This window comes from Tachysurus vachellii, chromosome 1, assembly GCF_030014155.1.
Source record: "Tachysurus vachellii isolate PV-2020 chromosome 1, HZAU_Pvac_v1, whole genome shotgun sequence".
NCBI classification, from domain to species: domain Eukaryota; kingdom Metazoa; phylum Chordata; class Actinopteri; order Siluriformes; family Bagridae; genus Tachysurus; species Tachysurus vachellii.
This window is the reverse complement of record NC_083460.1, coordinates 42,872-59,662: the sequence shown is the minus strand read 5'-3', so window position 1 is coordinate 59,662 and position 16,791 is coordinate 42,872. Positions and strand designations below refer to the sequence as shown.

At 40.4% G+C, this 16,791-nt stretch overlaps 1 protein-coding gene across 6 annotated transcripts; it reads right to left on the bottom strand.

Annotated features, from left to right (window-relative positions):
* Window positions 1-1,144: 1,144 nt before the first annotated feature.
* On the bottom strand, window positions 1,145-16,560 carry LOC132843373 (rho guanine nucleotide exchange factor 28-like). 6 transcript variants are annotated; one of them, XM_060866647.1, is made up of 26 exons: window positions 16,423-16,560; window positions 16,048-16,180; window positions 15,364-15,645; window positions 14,643-14,811; window positions 14,361-14,559; window positions 14,109-14,172; window positions 13,956-14,002; window positions 13,807-13,867; window positions 13,541-13,596; window positions 13,255-13,291; window positions 11,625-11,688; window positions 11,395-11,504; window positions 10,660-10,767; window positions 10,228-10,478; window positions 10,035-10,160; window positions 9,740-9,857; window positions 9,407-9,661; window positions 9,247-9,323; window positions 8,928-9,106; window positions 8,296-8,360; window positions 7,856-8,005; window positions 7,679-7,741; window positions 3,366-3,418; window positions 3,091-3,138; window positions 2,718-2,807; window positions 1,145-2,265 (listed from the first exon to the last, which is right to left on the bottom strand). In XM_060866647.1, the coding sequence occupies exons 1-26, from the start codon at window positions 16,453-16,455 to the stop codon at window positions 1,966-1,968; spliced, it is 3,138 nt and encodes a 1,045-aa protein (XP_060722630.1). In that variant the 5' UTR covers window positions 16,456-16,560; the 3' UTR covers window positions 1,145-1,965. The 6 variants fall into 6 exon arrangements, with proteins under 6 accessions (XP_060722630.1, XP_060722656.1, XP_060722639.1 ...); XM_060866673.1 differs by having other exon boundaries at window positions 2,718-2,789; XM_060866656.1 differs by having other exon boundaries at window positions 9,740-9,854.
* Window positions 16,561-16,791: the final 231 nt, after the last annotated feature.

Sequence of the window (16,791 nt, the reverse complement as noted above, 5' to 3'; positions counted from 1 at the left end):
AATGGCTAATTATTCAGTACTGTATTGTGATTGCCATGAAATTCAAGTCCATGGTTAATCACAGACACACAACTGTCCTTTTCTTCACATGTCCCTAATGTGACACACTCATGTCGGTTCCTTCTCTACAACATCAGAAGGATTCGGCCCCTCACAGGCTGCTCAGGTACTTGTTCAGTCTCTTGTCATGTCAACACTGGACTACTGCAGCTCTCTCTGTCAGGTCTACATATGAACACAACTCATCTTCTGTAAATGGTCCATAATGCAGATGTGTGACTTGTCTTCACCCTGCCTAAGTTCTCACACCACCACACTGCTGTGTTCCTCCACTGGCTCCTGTAGCTGAACACATCAGATTTAAACATTGATGATAGTCTACAAAGCCAAAACCAGACCATGTCACTCTTCCCTCAAAGCCCTCATCACTCCTCACACTGCACCTCACACCCTCAGATCTACAGCACTGCACCACTGGTCCCACCATCTCTCAGGGTAAGAGGGAAGTTTACTACAAGACTCTTATCTGTTCTGCACCGAGGTGGTGGGATGAACTTCCTCTAGAGGTCCAGACAGCTGAGTCACTGAAGATCTTCAAACGATGGTTATAGACCTACTTCTTCATGAAACTCTTCAACTAGCACTTTATCCCGTTTATTGTGTATGTGTGTGTGTGTGTGTGTGTGTGTGTGCGTGTGTGTGTATAAAAACAAACAAACAAAAAATAAACAAAAAAAAAAAAACACACAAAAAAGAAAGAAACTTTGAACAGTGATTTAGACTCATGGTATTTTAAGTCTGTAACCTAGTGAACCAGAGTTCATGTTTCCAATGACAGAGACTTAATCACTTCTGTACGTCGCTCTGGATAAGAGAGTGTAAATGCTGTAAATGTACATTCATTTTAGAAATTAGTCAGATTCACTTGGAAAGAGTGTTTCTGAATCTTCTGTTATGTAGGAATGGAACAACCTGCAGCTAAACGTGTTGAAGACTGGAGATGATGCACATCCAACCTGTTAAACAGCACTGTAGTTTAAATAATGGAGTCACTTATGTTTTTGGGAACTTTCATCATCAACACCTTGAGGTGGAACATTGACACTTGAATAACTGTTACCATTTAAAAGTACTTACGTTCTGTTTTAATGATTTTTAACTGTTTTACAATTCCCTTGTGCACAAAACCAGCTCCATGAATACAAAATATGGAGTAGCTTTCAACCCGTTGTGGCTAAATTCAAAGTACTCTGTCTACACAGTAAAATATGTGGTGAATATTTCAGATCCGCAGATTATGTTATGGCTGTTATAAAGCATTATAAATACTAATAGACTATCCTTAACTGTAAAAACAGTCACTCTGCCCACCAGGTGTCAGTGCAGCACTGTAACACTGTAATAAGTATTCCTGCCTGTGATAGAGTTTAAGTTAACACTACACTAAACTCATCTGACTTAGTGATTAGGATTGTTTTCACAATGACATAATTCAACCCCATTAATAAACACACACTATATTCGCTGTGATATATATTGGACACAATATTTACAAAAATAAACAGAGTAAATAAACACAGTAAATAAACACAGTAAATAAACACAGTTATATGTGGATCGGTAACCCAACACCATGACTATATACACACTACATCCTCATATGTGTACACTAAACCCTCCTTACATATACACACAGCACCCTCACTACACATACTACAGCACCCTACACATACACATACTATACTGAAGCTACACCTTCACTATATAGACACTAAACTACAGCCATACTAAATATACACACTACACTATCACTACAGTTACAAAATAAATATACATATACCCCTTGAAAGCATACTGTATGTGTGCTACTTTACAAATTCATTACCCAAACCCTTACTATTGGCCAGCTAATGGGAGGTGAACAATTAAGATGAGGGGTGAGGTTATAGTTACACACACACACACTTATTTGTCCAGTGGGATGATGGACAGGCCGTGTTGGCAATTGGTTGAGTTTAGCTGTGAGAGGTGGAGTTTCCTCTGCATCCTCTCTCTCTCTTTCCTTATTCGTTTCTCTTCTTGCTGGATCCGCCTTCTTTCTTGCTCCACTCCTGCCTCCTCCTCTCTCAGAGCCTGACATCGCTCTTCCCACTGATGAAGCTCCACCTTCAGTTCCTCCTTCTCTGTTTTCACCCTGTTCATCTCTTCAGAGTGATCACTGTCTCTCTGCTCCACATTCCAATTCCACAGACTCCTTTCGTCAACCTGAACACAGCATTTATTAACACACAGACATTACACAGCCTTAATTAACATAGGGGATGTGGTAGCCTAGTGCCTAAGGCACTGGACAACCAATTGTAAGGCTGCAAATTCAAATCACACTGCCATCACTGGACCCCTGAGCTGAGCAAGGCCCTTAACTCTTAATTGCTCAGTTGTATAAAATGAGGTAAAATATTAGTAACTCTGGATAATTACGTTTGCCAAATACCATAAATGTAACAGACACACACACATTACATAGTGTCATTAATCTGTTAATCCACACACTCACTGTCTCTTTCTTAAGACACACCCATATGACCTCTTTCTTAAGCCAAACCCATATGACCTCTTTATTAAGACACACCCAAATGACCTCTTTATTAAGACACACCCAAATGACCTCTTTATTAAGACACACCCAAATTACCTCTTTATTAAGACACACCCACCTTCCCATCATTGTCAGGCTGCAGAGTTTCTTCCTCCACAATCAGGATTTTCTGAACCTCATACACGCTGTCCTGCAAAATGACTGCAGCCTGTGTCATTTACATAATCTCATTTACATAATCTCATTTACATAATCTAATGTACATAATCTCATTTACATAATCTCATTTACATAATATCATTTACATAATCTAATGTGCATAATCTCATTTACATAATCTCATTTACATAATCTCATGTACACCTATACAGTCATTTGATTTATTATACCATTATTTACATAGCAACATTTACATAACGTGTTTAAATTACAAAACATTCAACTTGATAAAATACAAACACATACATAAAAAATACGCTGTACATACAGACCTGCAGGCTGTACAAGATCTGAGTTAAACTTCGCACACAGTCAACCACCTGTAGCCACACATACACACACACACACACACACAAGCGTAAATGTATGTTTTCAGAAGTTAGAAATCCCAAAATGTATTTGTCAATGAATTATATCGCTAATCATATTAGCTTCTAGCACTGTTAAAGTCTGACTAATCATGGTGTGTGTTTATAACTGTTTGAATGATGATGATGATGATTATTATTATTATTATTATTTATATTATTATTATTATTATTATTACCTTTGGTATAAGAGGTTCCTTCTGTTTTAGATGTTTCTTGCTCAGGTCTTTAGCTGAAGATAAAATTGGTATTATTATTATTATTATTATTATTATTATTATTATCTGACTACAGCATTTCATCTACCTGACTGACTGTTCATACAACTCAGGTATGGAGAACCCAGGTTCTCCTTGTACTGTGATATATGTGCATGTGTATGATGACTGATGAGTAGCTGCACCGAAAGTGAAAATCACTTATATTATCTTATATAAAATCACTTATATTATCTCAAGTCACTGTGAGAATAAACTCAGTACCATAACACTGGTCGACTGGTCCCACCATCTCTCAGGGTAAGAGGTAAGTTTACTACAAGACTCTTCTCTGTATTGGCACCAAGGTGGTGGAATGAACTTCCCCTAGAGGTCCGGACAGCTGAGTCACTGGATATTTTCAAGCGGCGGTTGAAGACCTACTTATCCAGGAAACACTTCAACTAGAACTTCTTTCCTTATCTTTTACATTTTAAAAAAAAAAAAAAAAAAAAAAAAACACCTTTGACACTTTTTCATTGTAACTCTGAACAAATGTTTTAAACTCATGGTATCTTAAGTATGTAACTTAGTGATCCAGCATTAATGTATTCAATGTTAGAGATTTAAGCTCTTATGTACGTCGCTCTGGATAAGGGCGTCTGTCACATGCTGTAAATGTAAATGTAAATGTAACAGGAGTATCATGACATGGTACTGAATATATTCTCTATACATTCATATATATTTAGGGCCAAACACCAAAGGTGCATAGACAAACTTTTCTTACTCTATTGTTTCTTCTTCTTCTTTTTTTTTACTTGAAAGTACATTTTTGGTCATAACTTTTGAACCACATGTCCATTTAAAAGCCAGATGTCCCTGGGTTGAGATGTTCATCGGACTCTATTACTTTTTCTGCTTTATTAGATTTTCTCCCATCTTTGATTTAGTTAAAAACACACACACACAGTTTTCACTGCTCTTTCTATATATGATGTCCAATCATGACCAAATCTGGCACCTTCATCTTCATCTTCAGACTAAATGAGAAAAACATGTCCAGGCAACAACTGTCGAGTGTTTTGAATGTGAGGCTCACTGAGACTGGCTGCTTAGCCCCTGAAAATGCTGCTTGTAGTTTTATTTGTTTGTTTGTTTGTTTCTTATCTTTTGTATTGAGATCAAGATGGCGGCACGTACACATCGCGAGGCTCAGCATCTCTCCAGATTTGCCGTATTTGTGCGTATTTACGCACTATTCTTCTGCGTGCTTGCGCGATTTTGTCATGCGAGCATATCATTCAACAGACAGTCACTTTTAGATATTGGTCACATCTGCACAAACTCTGTTTCGGACTTTATTTTCACATTTGACCAGATACCACTGGAGCTCGTAAGGAAACCGCAACACAGCGAGCCCTTTATCCCGACCAGATGTGTCCGGCGCCGGCTTCGACGCACAGACCAAAAACAGAGACGGGGAAAACGTGGAGGACTTCGGGCTAAGTTAAAGCTAATCCCACATCGACCAGCACTTCCAAGTATTTTTCTAGCCAATGTTCGGTCCCTGACGAACAAACTGGATGAGCTCAGGATCTGGACCCTCACATGGAGACTGATTACGGACTGCAATATCATGGTCTTCTCGGAAACTTGGCTCAACACCGGCATCCCAAACAGCGCGCTGGAGCTCGAGGGGCGCATGTTTTTCAGGGCGGATAGAGATGCAGCATGCACGGGTAAGAACAGAGGAGGTGGCTTATGCATTTATGTAAACAAAACATGGTGCATTGTGTCTGTTACTGTTTCTTCTCACTGCTCTGCTGATCTTGAATACCTGATCATTAAGTGTAGACCCTTTTATTTACCACGTGAGTTCACATGTGTTGTTGTGATAGCAGTGTATGTCCCCCCGGATGCCAAGGCTAGCATAGCCATGAAAGAACTAAGTTCTGCAATCAACAAACTGCAGACAGTGCATCCTGATGGAGCCGTTATTGTTGCTGGGGATTTTAATCACTGCAATTTAAGATCTGTTCTGCCAAAATTCCAACAGAATGTGTCCTGTTTCACCAGGGGACAAAAAACTCTGGATCATGTATATACAAGTGTGGCCGATACTTACAGAGACAGCCCTCCCCCACCTCGGACAATCAGACCATCTCTCATTGTTCCTACTGCCCAAGTACTCTCCAGTCATCAGACGTGTGAAACCCACTATCAAGACTGTTAAAGTTTGGCTGGATGGGTCTGACGCTTCTCTCTAGCAGCAGTTCTCACACACAGACAGGAGTGAATTCGCTTCACAGGCCACGACTGACTCCGTCACCAACATCAACACCTACACCAACGCTGTCCTTGATCACATCAATAGCTGTGTGGATCGGGTGACTAGACTAAAAAACATCAAAGTGTTCCCCAATCAGAAGCCATGGATGAACCAGGAGGTCCGTCTCCTGCTCAAAGCACACAATACCGCCTTCAGGTCTGGAGACCCGGGGGCCTACAGCATCGCCAGAGCCGATCAGAGGAGGGGAATCTGTGAAGCCAAACATGCTTACAAACAGCAGATTGAGTAGCACTTCAACTCTGCTGACCCCCAACGCATGTGGCAAGGAATACAGGCTATCACTGACCGCAAACCACCCAATGCAACACCTGCAACCAGTTCTGCCTCACTCCCAACAAGCTCAACCTCTTCTACACTCGCTTTGAAAAGGGGAACATGGAGCCCTTGCTCAAAACAGAGCCGTTACCAGGTGAGCAGACACTTACACTCTCCATCTCTGAAGTGTGTGCCACCCTGGAAAGGGTGAATGCAAGTAAAGCAGGTGGCCCTGATGGCATCCCTGGTCGTGTACTCAGAGCATGCGCGGAGCAACTGGCCGAGGTCTTCACGGACATCATTAATCTGTCCTTGGCCCAGGCTTTCATCCCCACCTGCTTCAAGTCTGCTACCATCGTACTGGTGCCAAAGCACTCCACTGCAACAGAACTGGCTGACTTTCATGCATTGCACTCACACCTGTCATCTCTAAGTGCTTTCGAAAGACTGGTCCTCACCCACTTTAAAGCCTATCTGCCACCCAGCCTGGACCCTTACCAATTTGCCTTTCGCCCAAATAGATAAACTGAGGACGCCATTTCCACTGTACTTCATTCTGCCCTGACCGACTTGGATAACCCTGACACCTACGCCAGGATGCTGTTTGTTGATTTCAGCTCAGATTTTAATACAGTTAGCCCTTCCAAGCTAACCCTGATGCTGGAACAACTTGGCATCAGCACACAACTCTGCAATTGGACTCTGGACTTCCTTACGAACAGATCACAGTCTGTTCGTCTGAACACTGTGACCTCCTCCAGTCTCACCATCAGCACTGGGGTCCCCCAGAGATGTGTATTGTCTCCACTACTATACTCCCCTTTCACCCATGACTGCATACCTGTCCATACCTCAAACAGCATTATAAAGTTTGCAGACGACACCACAGTGGTAGGCCTGATTGAAGGTAATGCATCTCAGTGTAACTGCATCTCAGTGTGGTACAGCAGCTGCACAGCTTCAGACCGTAAAGCCCTTCAGAGGGTGGTGAAAACCGCCCAACGAATCATTGGTATTGAACTACTCACCTTGGAGAATATTTCCAAAAAACGCTGTTTGCAAAGGGCGAGGGGCATCATCAAAGATCCCTCTCACCCCAACCACAGACTGTTTACACTTCTCCCATCAGGCAGATGCTACCGTTGTCTCAGAGCCAGAACAAATAGACTGAAAAATAGCTTCTTTCCCGTGGCTGTCACCACAATCACCACTGCACTGTCACTTTTCTTGTGTTTTGCACTATTTTGCACCACTTTAAAATCATGCATCCTTGCACCACCAAAAAACTATCATTACACTTCTGTATCCATCCATATTTATTCTGTCTAGTCTGTGTATATATATATATATATATATATATACATATACACACACATGTATATATTCATAATAACATTCCTTTTGTACAGCTATATCTGTCATACCACTTCATACTGTATCATACTTATATAAATACCACACTATATAAACCCTTATTCAGTTATATGTACATATTACTACACCTTCTGTATAACCTCATACCCTTATTTATTACACTGCCACTTGTAAATAAACTATCTATGCACTTCTGGTTAGATGCTAACTGCAGTTCATTGGCTCTGTACATGTACCTTGCACAATGACAATAAAGTTGAATCTAATCTAATCTTTTATTTGTTTGTTTGTTTGTACAATAACCCCCACTCACCATGCTGAACAAAATCCTGATAACCAAACAGCAGTGACATCATACACACCAGCAGATTTAGTACTAAGAGATAAAAATACAGACACAAACAATTTTAGATTACTTTAGAACATGTTCAATACCTCTGTACTAGAACACTAAAGTTCACTGTGTGTGTGTGTGTGTGTGTGTGTTTACCCTCTGCCTGTGCAGCAGTCAGAAGTGTTCCACATGGTGTGTGTGTGTGTGTTTGTATGAGCAGGTGCTGGTGAGTTACAGTCCCAACACACACCCTGAGTTTCTCTTCCAGAACTGCATAAACCTGCACATCTAGAGACAACAGAGCCTCTACACACACACACACACACACACACACACACATATCAAATTTTGATCCATAATTACACATAAATATAAAAAAGTATTTATTTATGAACACACACTCCATTCATTCATCTATCAATTATTTCATTCCAAAATGTTTGAACTGAAGAATGCATAAAAAGTAAATGGATTATAAATGAATGGGTGGATGGATGGATAAACTGATGAAGGTATGATGGAGAGATAAGTGTGTGGGGAATATAAATGAATGGATGGATGAACAGATAAAGGGATGGGTGGACACAGACATGTACCTTGCAGTGTTTTTATATTTTTGTAGTTCATCTCTTCATTATTTTTCATTGCATTATCAGGCAAACTGAAACAAAACACAGATGTCAAAAAACCTGGATTTATCTATGGACTGTGATCCAACACTAATGTTGTAAACAGTGTGTCAGACTCGAACCCTACCAGAAAACTACAGCGCTGAATTCACACTGTTTGTGTGTGTGGCTTAGTCAAGTTGCACTCTATCTGTCTCTCTCTATCTGTCTCTCTCTATCTGCCTCTCTCTATCTGTCTCTCTCTATCTGCCTCTCTCTATCTGTCTCTCTCTATCTGCCTCTCTCCATCTGTCTCTCTCTATCTGTCTCTCTCCATCTGTCTCTCTCTATCTGTCTCTCTCCATCTGTCTCTCTCCAGCTCTCTCTCTCTATCTGCCTCTCTCCATCTGTCTCTCTCCATCTGTCTCTCTCTATCTGTCTCTCTCTATCTGTCTCTCTCTATCTGCCTCTCTCCATCTGTCTCTCTCCATCTGTCTCTCTCCATCTGTCTCTCTCTATCTGTCTCTCTCTATCTATCTCTCCATCTCTGTCTGACTGTCCCATTGTCTATATCTCGCTGTCTATTTTTCTCTGTCTCACTCACACACTCAGACACACACCTGTCTGTGGTGTGTTGCAGCAGTGTGATCCACTTGTCTCTCTCTTCACGGTTGTGTGTGTGGATCTCATACATTTCAGGCTCTGATGCATCACTGCTGATGAGAAACAACCCTCGATCCTGATTAGCTATTTCTCTCAAGATCAAAGCACGCAGATGGACAACTGCAGGCTTCTGCTCCTGCACACACACACACACACACACACACACACACACACACATACACACACACAACAACAATTGTGAATTTAAAAATTATGTATAAAATAGCTGAGAATAGTTAAAAACAAACTGTGTATAAAATAAGTGTGTGTATGTACCAAAGCAGCGAATGTGAACTTCTGCTCTTTCTCCTGAAGGAAGATCAGAACATCCGAGAGAAGAAGTGCAAAAACATCTAATGAACCACACAATACACACAAATTAGACTAAAAGTTATAGAAAAAAGCTACATAAGTGGAATTGAACACATACACACACCTCTTAGTCTGCCAGATGTAGTCCTACAGCTCAGTGTAGCAGAGTGTGTGAGTGTGTGTGGTGTGTGTGAGAGAGTGTGTTTGCTATAGATTTCTCCATTCTTCAAACGAGTGAAGCTCTTGTTGTCGACACGACTGATAATATCTTCAAGTTCTCGTGCTCGCTGGATTTTCGCCACATGCTGCTCAACACCTAATAACACACACCTCACCCCCTCCAGCGCTGCCATGACATCATCATGCTCAACTCCAGCCCCTACATGAGAACAACCTACATTACAGTGTATGACTTTGCCCCTGTAAGACAGAAGGATGGAACAGGTGTGTGTTGTACCGTTGGTGTGCTGCAGTAGTCTCTCCAGAAGGATGGGATATTTTGTGATTCTCTGTGTAACAAGCAGCAGGAATTCTGGAATTTCTCTGCGTTTAATAACTGAATTACTGCTCTGCTGCTGTACAGACAAACACACACACACACACACACACACACACACACTTCACTTATACACCTGCAAACATGCAGAAGTGAAATAACAATCATTTGTGTAATGTGTAGTATGTGTGTATCATCCTGTGTTTTTTTTTTTTGCATTAATGTGTTAATGTGTGTTTGTTAGTTTGAGACTTACTCTTAGGAACAGCTGTAGTTTTCTGTTGCTGTGTTGAAGTTGTTTATACATTTTTAGTGCTTCAGATTGTTTACTGCAGAAATCTCCATACATAGCCATCATGTGACCTGCAGATGGACCTGAGAACTACACACATGCACACACATGTAACACACACACACACACACACAAACATACACACAAACACACACACCTGCCGTAGCAGTATGTCCCCGATCCGGTAGATGATAAAGTTCTTGCTGTTGCTCAGGTGTGTTGAAGAACGCTGTCTGCTCTCCATCTCTTTCAGGAAGTTCCTATGCAGAGTTATGAGGTCATCCAAACATGGGAAAATCTGACCAATCACATCCTGTTCCAGTTGAACCACTTCCAGTAAGCCTCGCCTCAAAACATCATTCATCACCGTGAGAGTCTGGACATGATGAAACTCCGTTTGCATGAGCTCTGAAACCAAAACTCAAATTAACCAGAGAAAAGAAGAAATGAATTCACAAACCAAACAGAACACTTAAAAGAAATATTTAAGATTAATCACGGATAAAATTCATGAGGTTTGAGATCAGAGACCTCAAAGGTGTACATTTTTATTCTAAACAGATTATTATCTGTTGCCATGTTAACTGACCATATATTACTTCTTGTCTTTTCACAGTTTTCCTGTCAGTCGTGTGTGAGAATTCAAATCCAACAACGGCACTCCACGACTCAGCGGAATAATCCAGCGGTGCAGGAACTGTGCACACGACACAGGATATAAAGAGACATAAAGAGACACACACACACACACACACATCCATACATTGGATTATTCTAATGCTTTACTGTCTGGATGTTCCAGTAGGAGCATAATAAGCTCCAGTTAGTCCAGAATTTTGTTCAAAAGCTGCAGCATATTTGGTAGTACCTCAAGTACCAAAGTCGCCAGCAAGGGGCAGAGCTTTTTCTCACAGAGACCCACAGTTATGGAACAGACTTCCAGTTAGTGTTCGTGACTCAGACACAGTCTCAGTGTTTAAGTCCAGGATAAAAACACATTTGTTTAGTTTAGATTATTATGAATAGCTTTTCTTAGGTAAAGGAGCAGATCTGGAGGGTTCATGGTTATAGAGTGTTTGGTGAACTGGGATGTCTGGATGGTGTCTCCTTACCCCCCTCACAAGTCACTCAGGTTTACAGACTGTGGAGTCGTGGGACGCTTTACATCCCAGGAACTTCCACAGAAAGTGTGATCACCAGCTCAATCACAGTGTAGCACAGAAGCTGAACTGTTCAGGAAAGGAAAGCTCACTTTCTTTTCTCAGGTAAACGGGTTACATACGTAACCTGGTGTAGTTTTTGAGAAAAAATAAATCACGCTCACCTGTGACCTGTTTGCATGGAGTTGAGGAACTACTGACACAGTGACCAATCACAGACCACGATTTCCTCATAACCATCTCATGACCACAGCCTTCACTGTTACTCCTCCTCCTACACACACACACACAAACACATTCAGACTTAAGTGTACACCCCCCTCCATCTCTCTCTCTCTCTCTCACACACACACACACACACACACACACACACACACACACATACAGTACACACCTGTGTGAAGTGAAGTTCTTGTGGCAATTGCTGAGCAGTGATGGAGAGCTGTGGCTTGATGAGACTAAGTAAAAATATAATAAACACACACAGACCCCACACATTGCCTCACCTCCCCATTACTGCTAAGACCCATAAGCATGTAGCCTGTTAACTGTTAACATTTTTGGCCAAACATCTCCATATGAACATTATAAATATTTTTCACATCTAAATCTCAATTATCCCACATCTTTGTACAATTACAGATTTCTAATAAAAGTGTACAATTTAAAGATCTTGTTTTGTGATAAGTAACAAATATCTAAGAGATTTAAAACCAAAGGAATATTCCAGGTACTGACTTGTAGTACTAGTCTAGTGGGAACTGTTATGTTGTTATAATAAAATATTCCATACTGGTTTCTACACTACATCAGCATGTCAGGATAGTGAAAAATTTAACATTCATTTGTAAAATAAATTTATTTAACAAAAAAAGACATAGTGAGTTTCTCTTCTGAGTCCATTTGTAAATTATGTGACCTCACATAAGGTCTTGAAACTTATTTTTGGACATTATGGTTCTACAGCGTTCTACACTGGAAAAGGTATTATAACAGTCATTTAAATGTGCTATAAAGGTGCTATAATGGTTCTATAACAATTCAATAACAGTGCTATAATGTTATTAAAAGGCTATAATTTTGCTGTAACAGTGCTATAAAGGTGCTATAAAGGTGCTATAATGATGTAAAAAAAGATGCCCTAAATGTACTGTAAATATGCTATAAACGTGTTATAACAGTGCTATAAAGGTGCTATAACAATGTTATAAGTGTGCTATAATGGTCCTATAAAGGTGCCAAACAAAGTGCTATAAGTGTGCTTTAAAGGTCTTATATACTCTAATTTGTATAGAATTATAATCAGCCTGCTACTGCTGATGAGTCACATGATACAGAATGCAGCCACACATCTGGCTCACACATCTGGCTCACACATCTGGCTCACTCATCTGGTTCACACATCTGGCTCACTCATCTGGCTCACACATATGGCTCACACATCTGGTTCACACATCTGGCTCACTCATCTGGCTCACACATCTGGTTCACACATCTGGCTCACACATCTGTCTCACTCATCTGGTTCACTCATCTGGCTCACACATCTGGCTCACATCTGGCTCACTCATCTGTCTCACACGTGGTTCACACATCTGGCTCACACATCTGGCTCACTCATCTGTCTCACACATGTGGTTCACACATCTGGCTCACACATCTGTCTCACACATGTGGTTCACACATCTGGCTCACACATCTGGCTCACTCATCTGGCTCACACATCTGGCTCACACATCTGGCTCACTCATCTGTCTCACACATCTGGCTCACACATCTGGCTCACACATCTGGCTCACTCATCTGTCTCACACATCTGGCTCACACATCTGGTTCACACATCTGGCTCACTCATCTGGCTCACACATATGGCTCACTCATCTGTCTCACACATATGGCTCACTCATCTGTCTCACACATCTGGCTCACTCATCTGGCTCACTCATCTGGCTCACACATCTGGCTCACACATCTGGCTCACACATCTGTCTCACTCATCTGTCTCACTCATCTGGTTCACTCACAAAGCAACATGGAAAGTGTAGTTGACTTCAGCGGGACCTGAAAATGATCAAACAACATAAACAAAATGTTTAAAATGATCAAATTATGTTAGTTATACATAATATTTTTAAACATACATTTATTTATGTGACTGTGTATAAAAAATAAACCAACAAAGATATATATATATATATATATATAATAAATTATAAAACAATAAAATCACCCCAACATGCTGAAATGCTTTAGAACAAGAGAATATATGTGAATACTTTCTAGATGTAATTATAAACAAATGAATTTTACCTTTTGCATGTCTGTGGATTTGAGATTAAACACAGCTTCCTCAATGTCTGAGCCATCTGTCAAAAATAATAAAACTGCTCTATTTCTTTCCTTCTTTGGTTATAAAATCTTGTTCTCATAACCCTGAAGTCTCTGCTGAATATTTGTCCTTATTTAAGTCCTTTCACTGAAGATATGAGGCTAATGTTGCTATAATACAATAAGCTTACAACCACCAGAGTTAAACTTTATATATATTTTGATGGTAATGTTTAAATAGATTTTACCTGAGCTGATGGACAGTAACAGCTCTTCGTCTTCCGGGTCGCTGCAGAAACTGATTATATCCTGTTGACAAGCAGTGAAATTTTTTACATGTCACAAACTGACACCATTGAAAATCAGAATAAATATATCTAAAACAAAGACTATCAACTGTGTGTGTGACAACAGTGTGTGGAGATTCTCTTGATTGAAGATCCTCTGGGTTAAAGAGAGGGAACAACACACTGTTAGAACATACAAACAAATGTGCACACACACACACACACACAATTTTAATATAATTAGAAATTTAAAAACGACAAACCTGAAGATGAGGATAAAGACTCCTGACCTGATCTGCACTGTATATGTCCACATAATGATGTAATCTACACACACACACACACACACACACACACACACACACACACACACACAAACAAACACACACACAGTTTAGGGAATTGCTTAGTTGTATAAAATGAGATAAAACGTTGTACTGTTTGAAGTCATCACGATGCAGGACTTCTTAGTTTCTGTGTGTGTTTGCTGCCTGAATATTCCGTAAATGTCTCACCTTGTGTATGAGTGTAGAATTCCCAGCACATTGTCTGAGCAGTAAGATGGCTGAGTGTAACTGAGGAGTGGACATACATTCTGACACACACACCGACAGTGACATCACTCCAAAGGCATGGATGAAGCGCAAAAGTTGGGATGAGTTGATGTGAATGTGAGACACTCCTGCAAGAGGTGTGATCAGTGGGTTTGGAGGACTGAGGAAGAAAAAGAAGAGAAGTGTGTTAGGGTTAGTGTTAGTGTTACAGTGTTAGTGTTACAGTGTTGGAAAGAGTCTTACTGTGTTAGCAAGTGCACCAGTGTGTGCTGATTGGTCTGCCGGGCCAGCTGAAGTGGAGTGTCTCCTTCTTTATTAGCTAAATTAATCACCATCAGAGCTCCAGGTTGAGAAAGCAAGAATTCACACACGTGCACAAAACCCAAACGTACACAGACATGCAGCAGAGACTCTGCCCACACACACACACACACACACACAAACAAAATCACACTTATCACACTGTCAGTGTAATTAGTTTACTCTCTGGTTTCCATGGTGATAAAATTTTATTACAGCCATGGCTTTAATTCTAACTGAATTTTAAGTGTCAGCTGGACATTAAACAGAACACACACACACAAAACACACACAAGCACACACACACAAACAAACACACACACAAACACACACACACAAGCACACACACACAAACACACACACACAAGCACAAACACACACACACACACAAAAAACACACACACAAACACACACACACAAACACACACACTCACATAACACACACACAAACACACACACACAAAAACACAGACAAACAAACACACACACACACAAAACACACACACAAACACACACACACACAAGCACACACACACACACACAAACACACACACATACAAGCACACACACACAAAAACACACACACACACACAAACAAACACACACCACAAACACACACACTCACATAACACACACACAAAAACACACAGACAAACAAATGCACCATGTGTGTGGCTCAGCAGGTTATGGTTGGTCTGCAGGTTTGCCAGAGCAAGTACAACTTTTTTATCCATCTCTGTTCGCACATCGCTGTCACTCAGACCATATCGAGCAATCAGATCACTGTATTCGATGGGGGCGAGCTGGTTACTTTTGTTTACAAAGTACTCAGCCATCTCCTGTGCATCGTCCACAACATACTTCAGAAATGAGACACCAACATACCGCAGCACACCTCTAGCATGTGTGTATGCTCTTACACACACTGTCTCCTGTTGGTTATGGCCTGGAAACACAAACAGACACACACTCACACATTTAACGCAGAAACGCGTTCTTATGCAAATGCAACATAATAAACCTATAAAACTACAACAGGTGATTTCAGTGTAAATTGAAGAATGTCATTTCAATGAATTTTTTTTTAGATAAATAGAAATCATACTGATGAATTTTGGGCTTTAGTTTTAATTCAAGTTTAGAATAACTTAAAAATACCAGAAAAAAGACACAGCTTCCAAGAATAAAGAAATAAAACAACTCGTTTAACTCATGTTTACATGAATAAATAATTTTATCTATTGAATCTGACTTTATTGATTAATAGTTATTAAGTGTAGTAAGCTAGAGTGTCCTGTGTAGTGTTAGTGTCCTGTGTAGTGTTAGTGTCCTGTGTAGTGTTAGTTACCTGGAGTGATGAAGTAGGTCAGTATGTGTACTTTAGTCTGTAGAACATGGATTAAACTTGAACCTTCTAAAACCACAAATATTTCCTCTGATTCTGCTTGAGATGGAATTAACACAAAGACTCTTGCCTGGCCCTGAATCACACACACACACACACACACACACACAAACATATACATTAGGGACACACAAGCCCATTATTTTACATTAAAACACATACACACACGTACACACACGTACACACATACACATACACACACACACACAAACATATACATTAGGGACACACAAGCCCATTATTTTACATTAAAACACATACACACACGTACACACACACACACACACATACACACACACACACACACACAAATCTTACATAAAGTGGAACTTCTCTCCTGCTCAGCTCCATCAGACAAATCGGGAAAAAATAAAAAGGTGTATAATGTAATATGTGTATTTAAATTCCCAAGGAAATAAATGTATTTCCTCTAAAGGTGACGCTAAAGTAGCAGAGAGAGAACAGATGCAGAGAGAGAACAGAAAACACTATGATGGAGGGGAGGAGCGGAAAAGGGAGGGGAAAATTAACGATCAGGATGGAGGATGGAAGGAAGGAAAACAGATCAACTGATTAGTGAATAATAGTAAATACAAAATTGGGCATTTGTGTCCATACTACTAAACACACACACACACACACACACACACACACACAGTTCCAAAAGAAGGTACTAAAAGGTTGTTT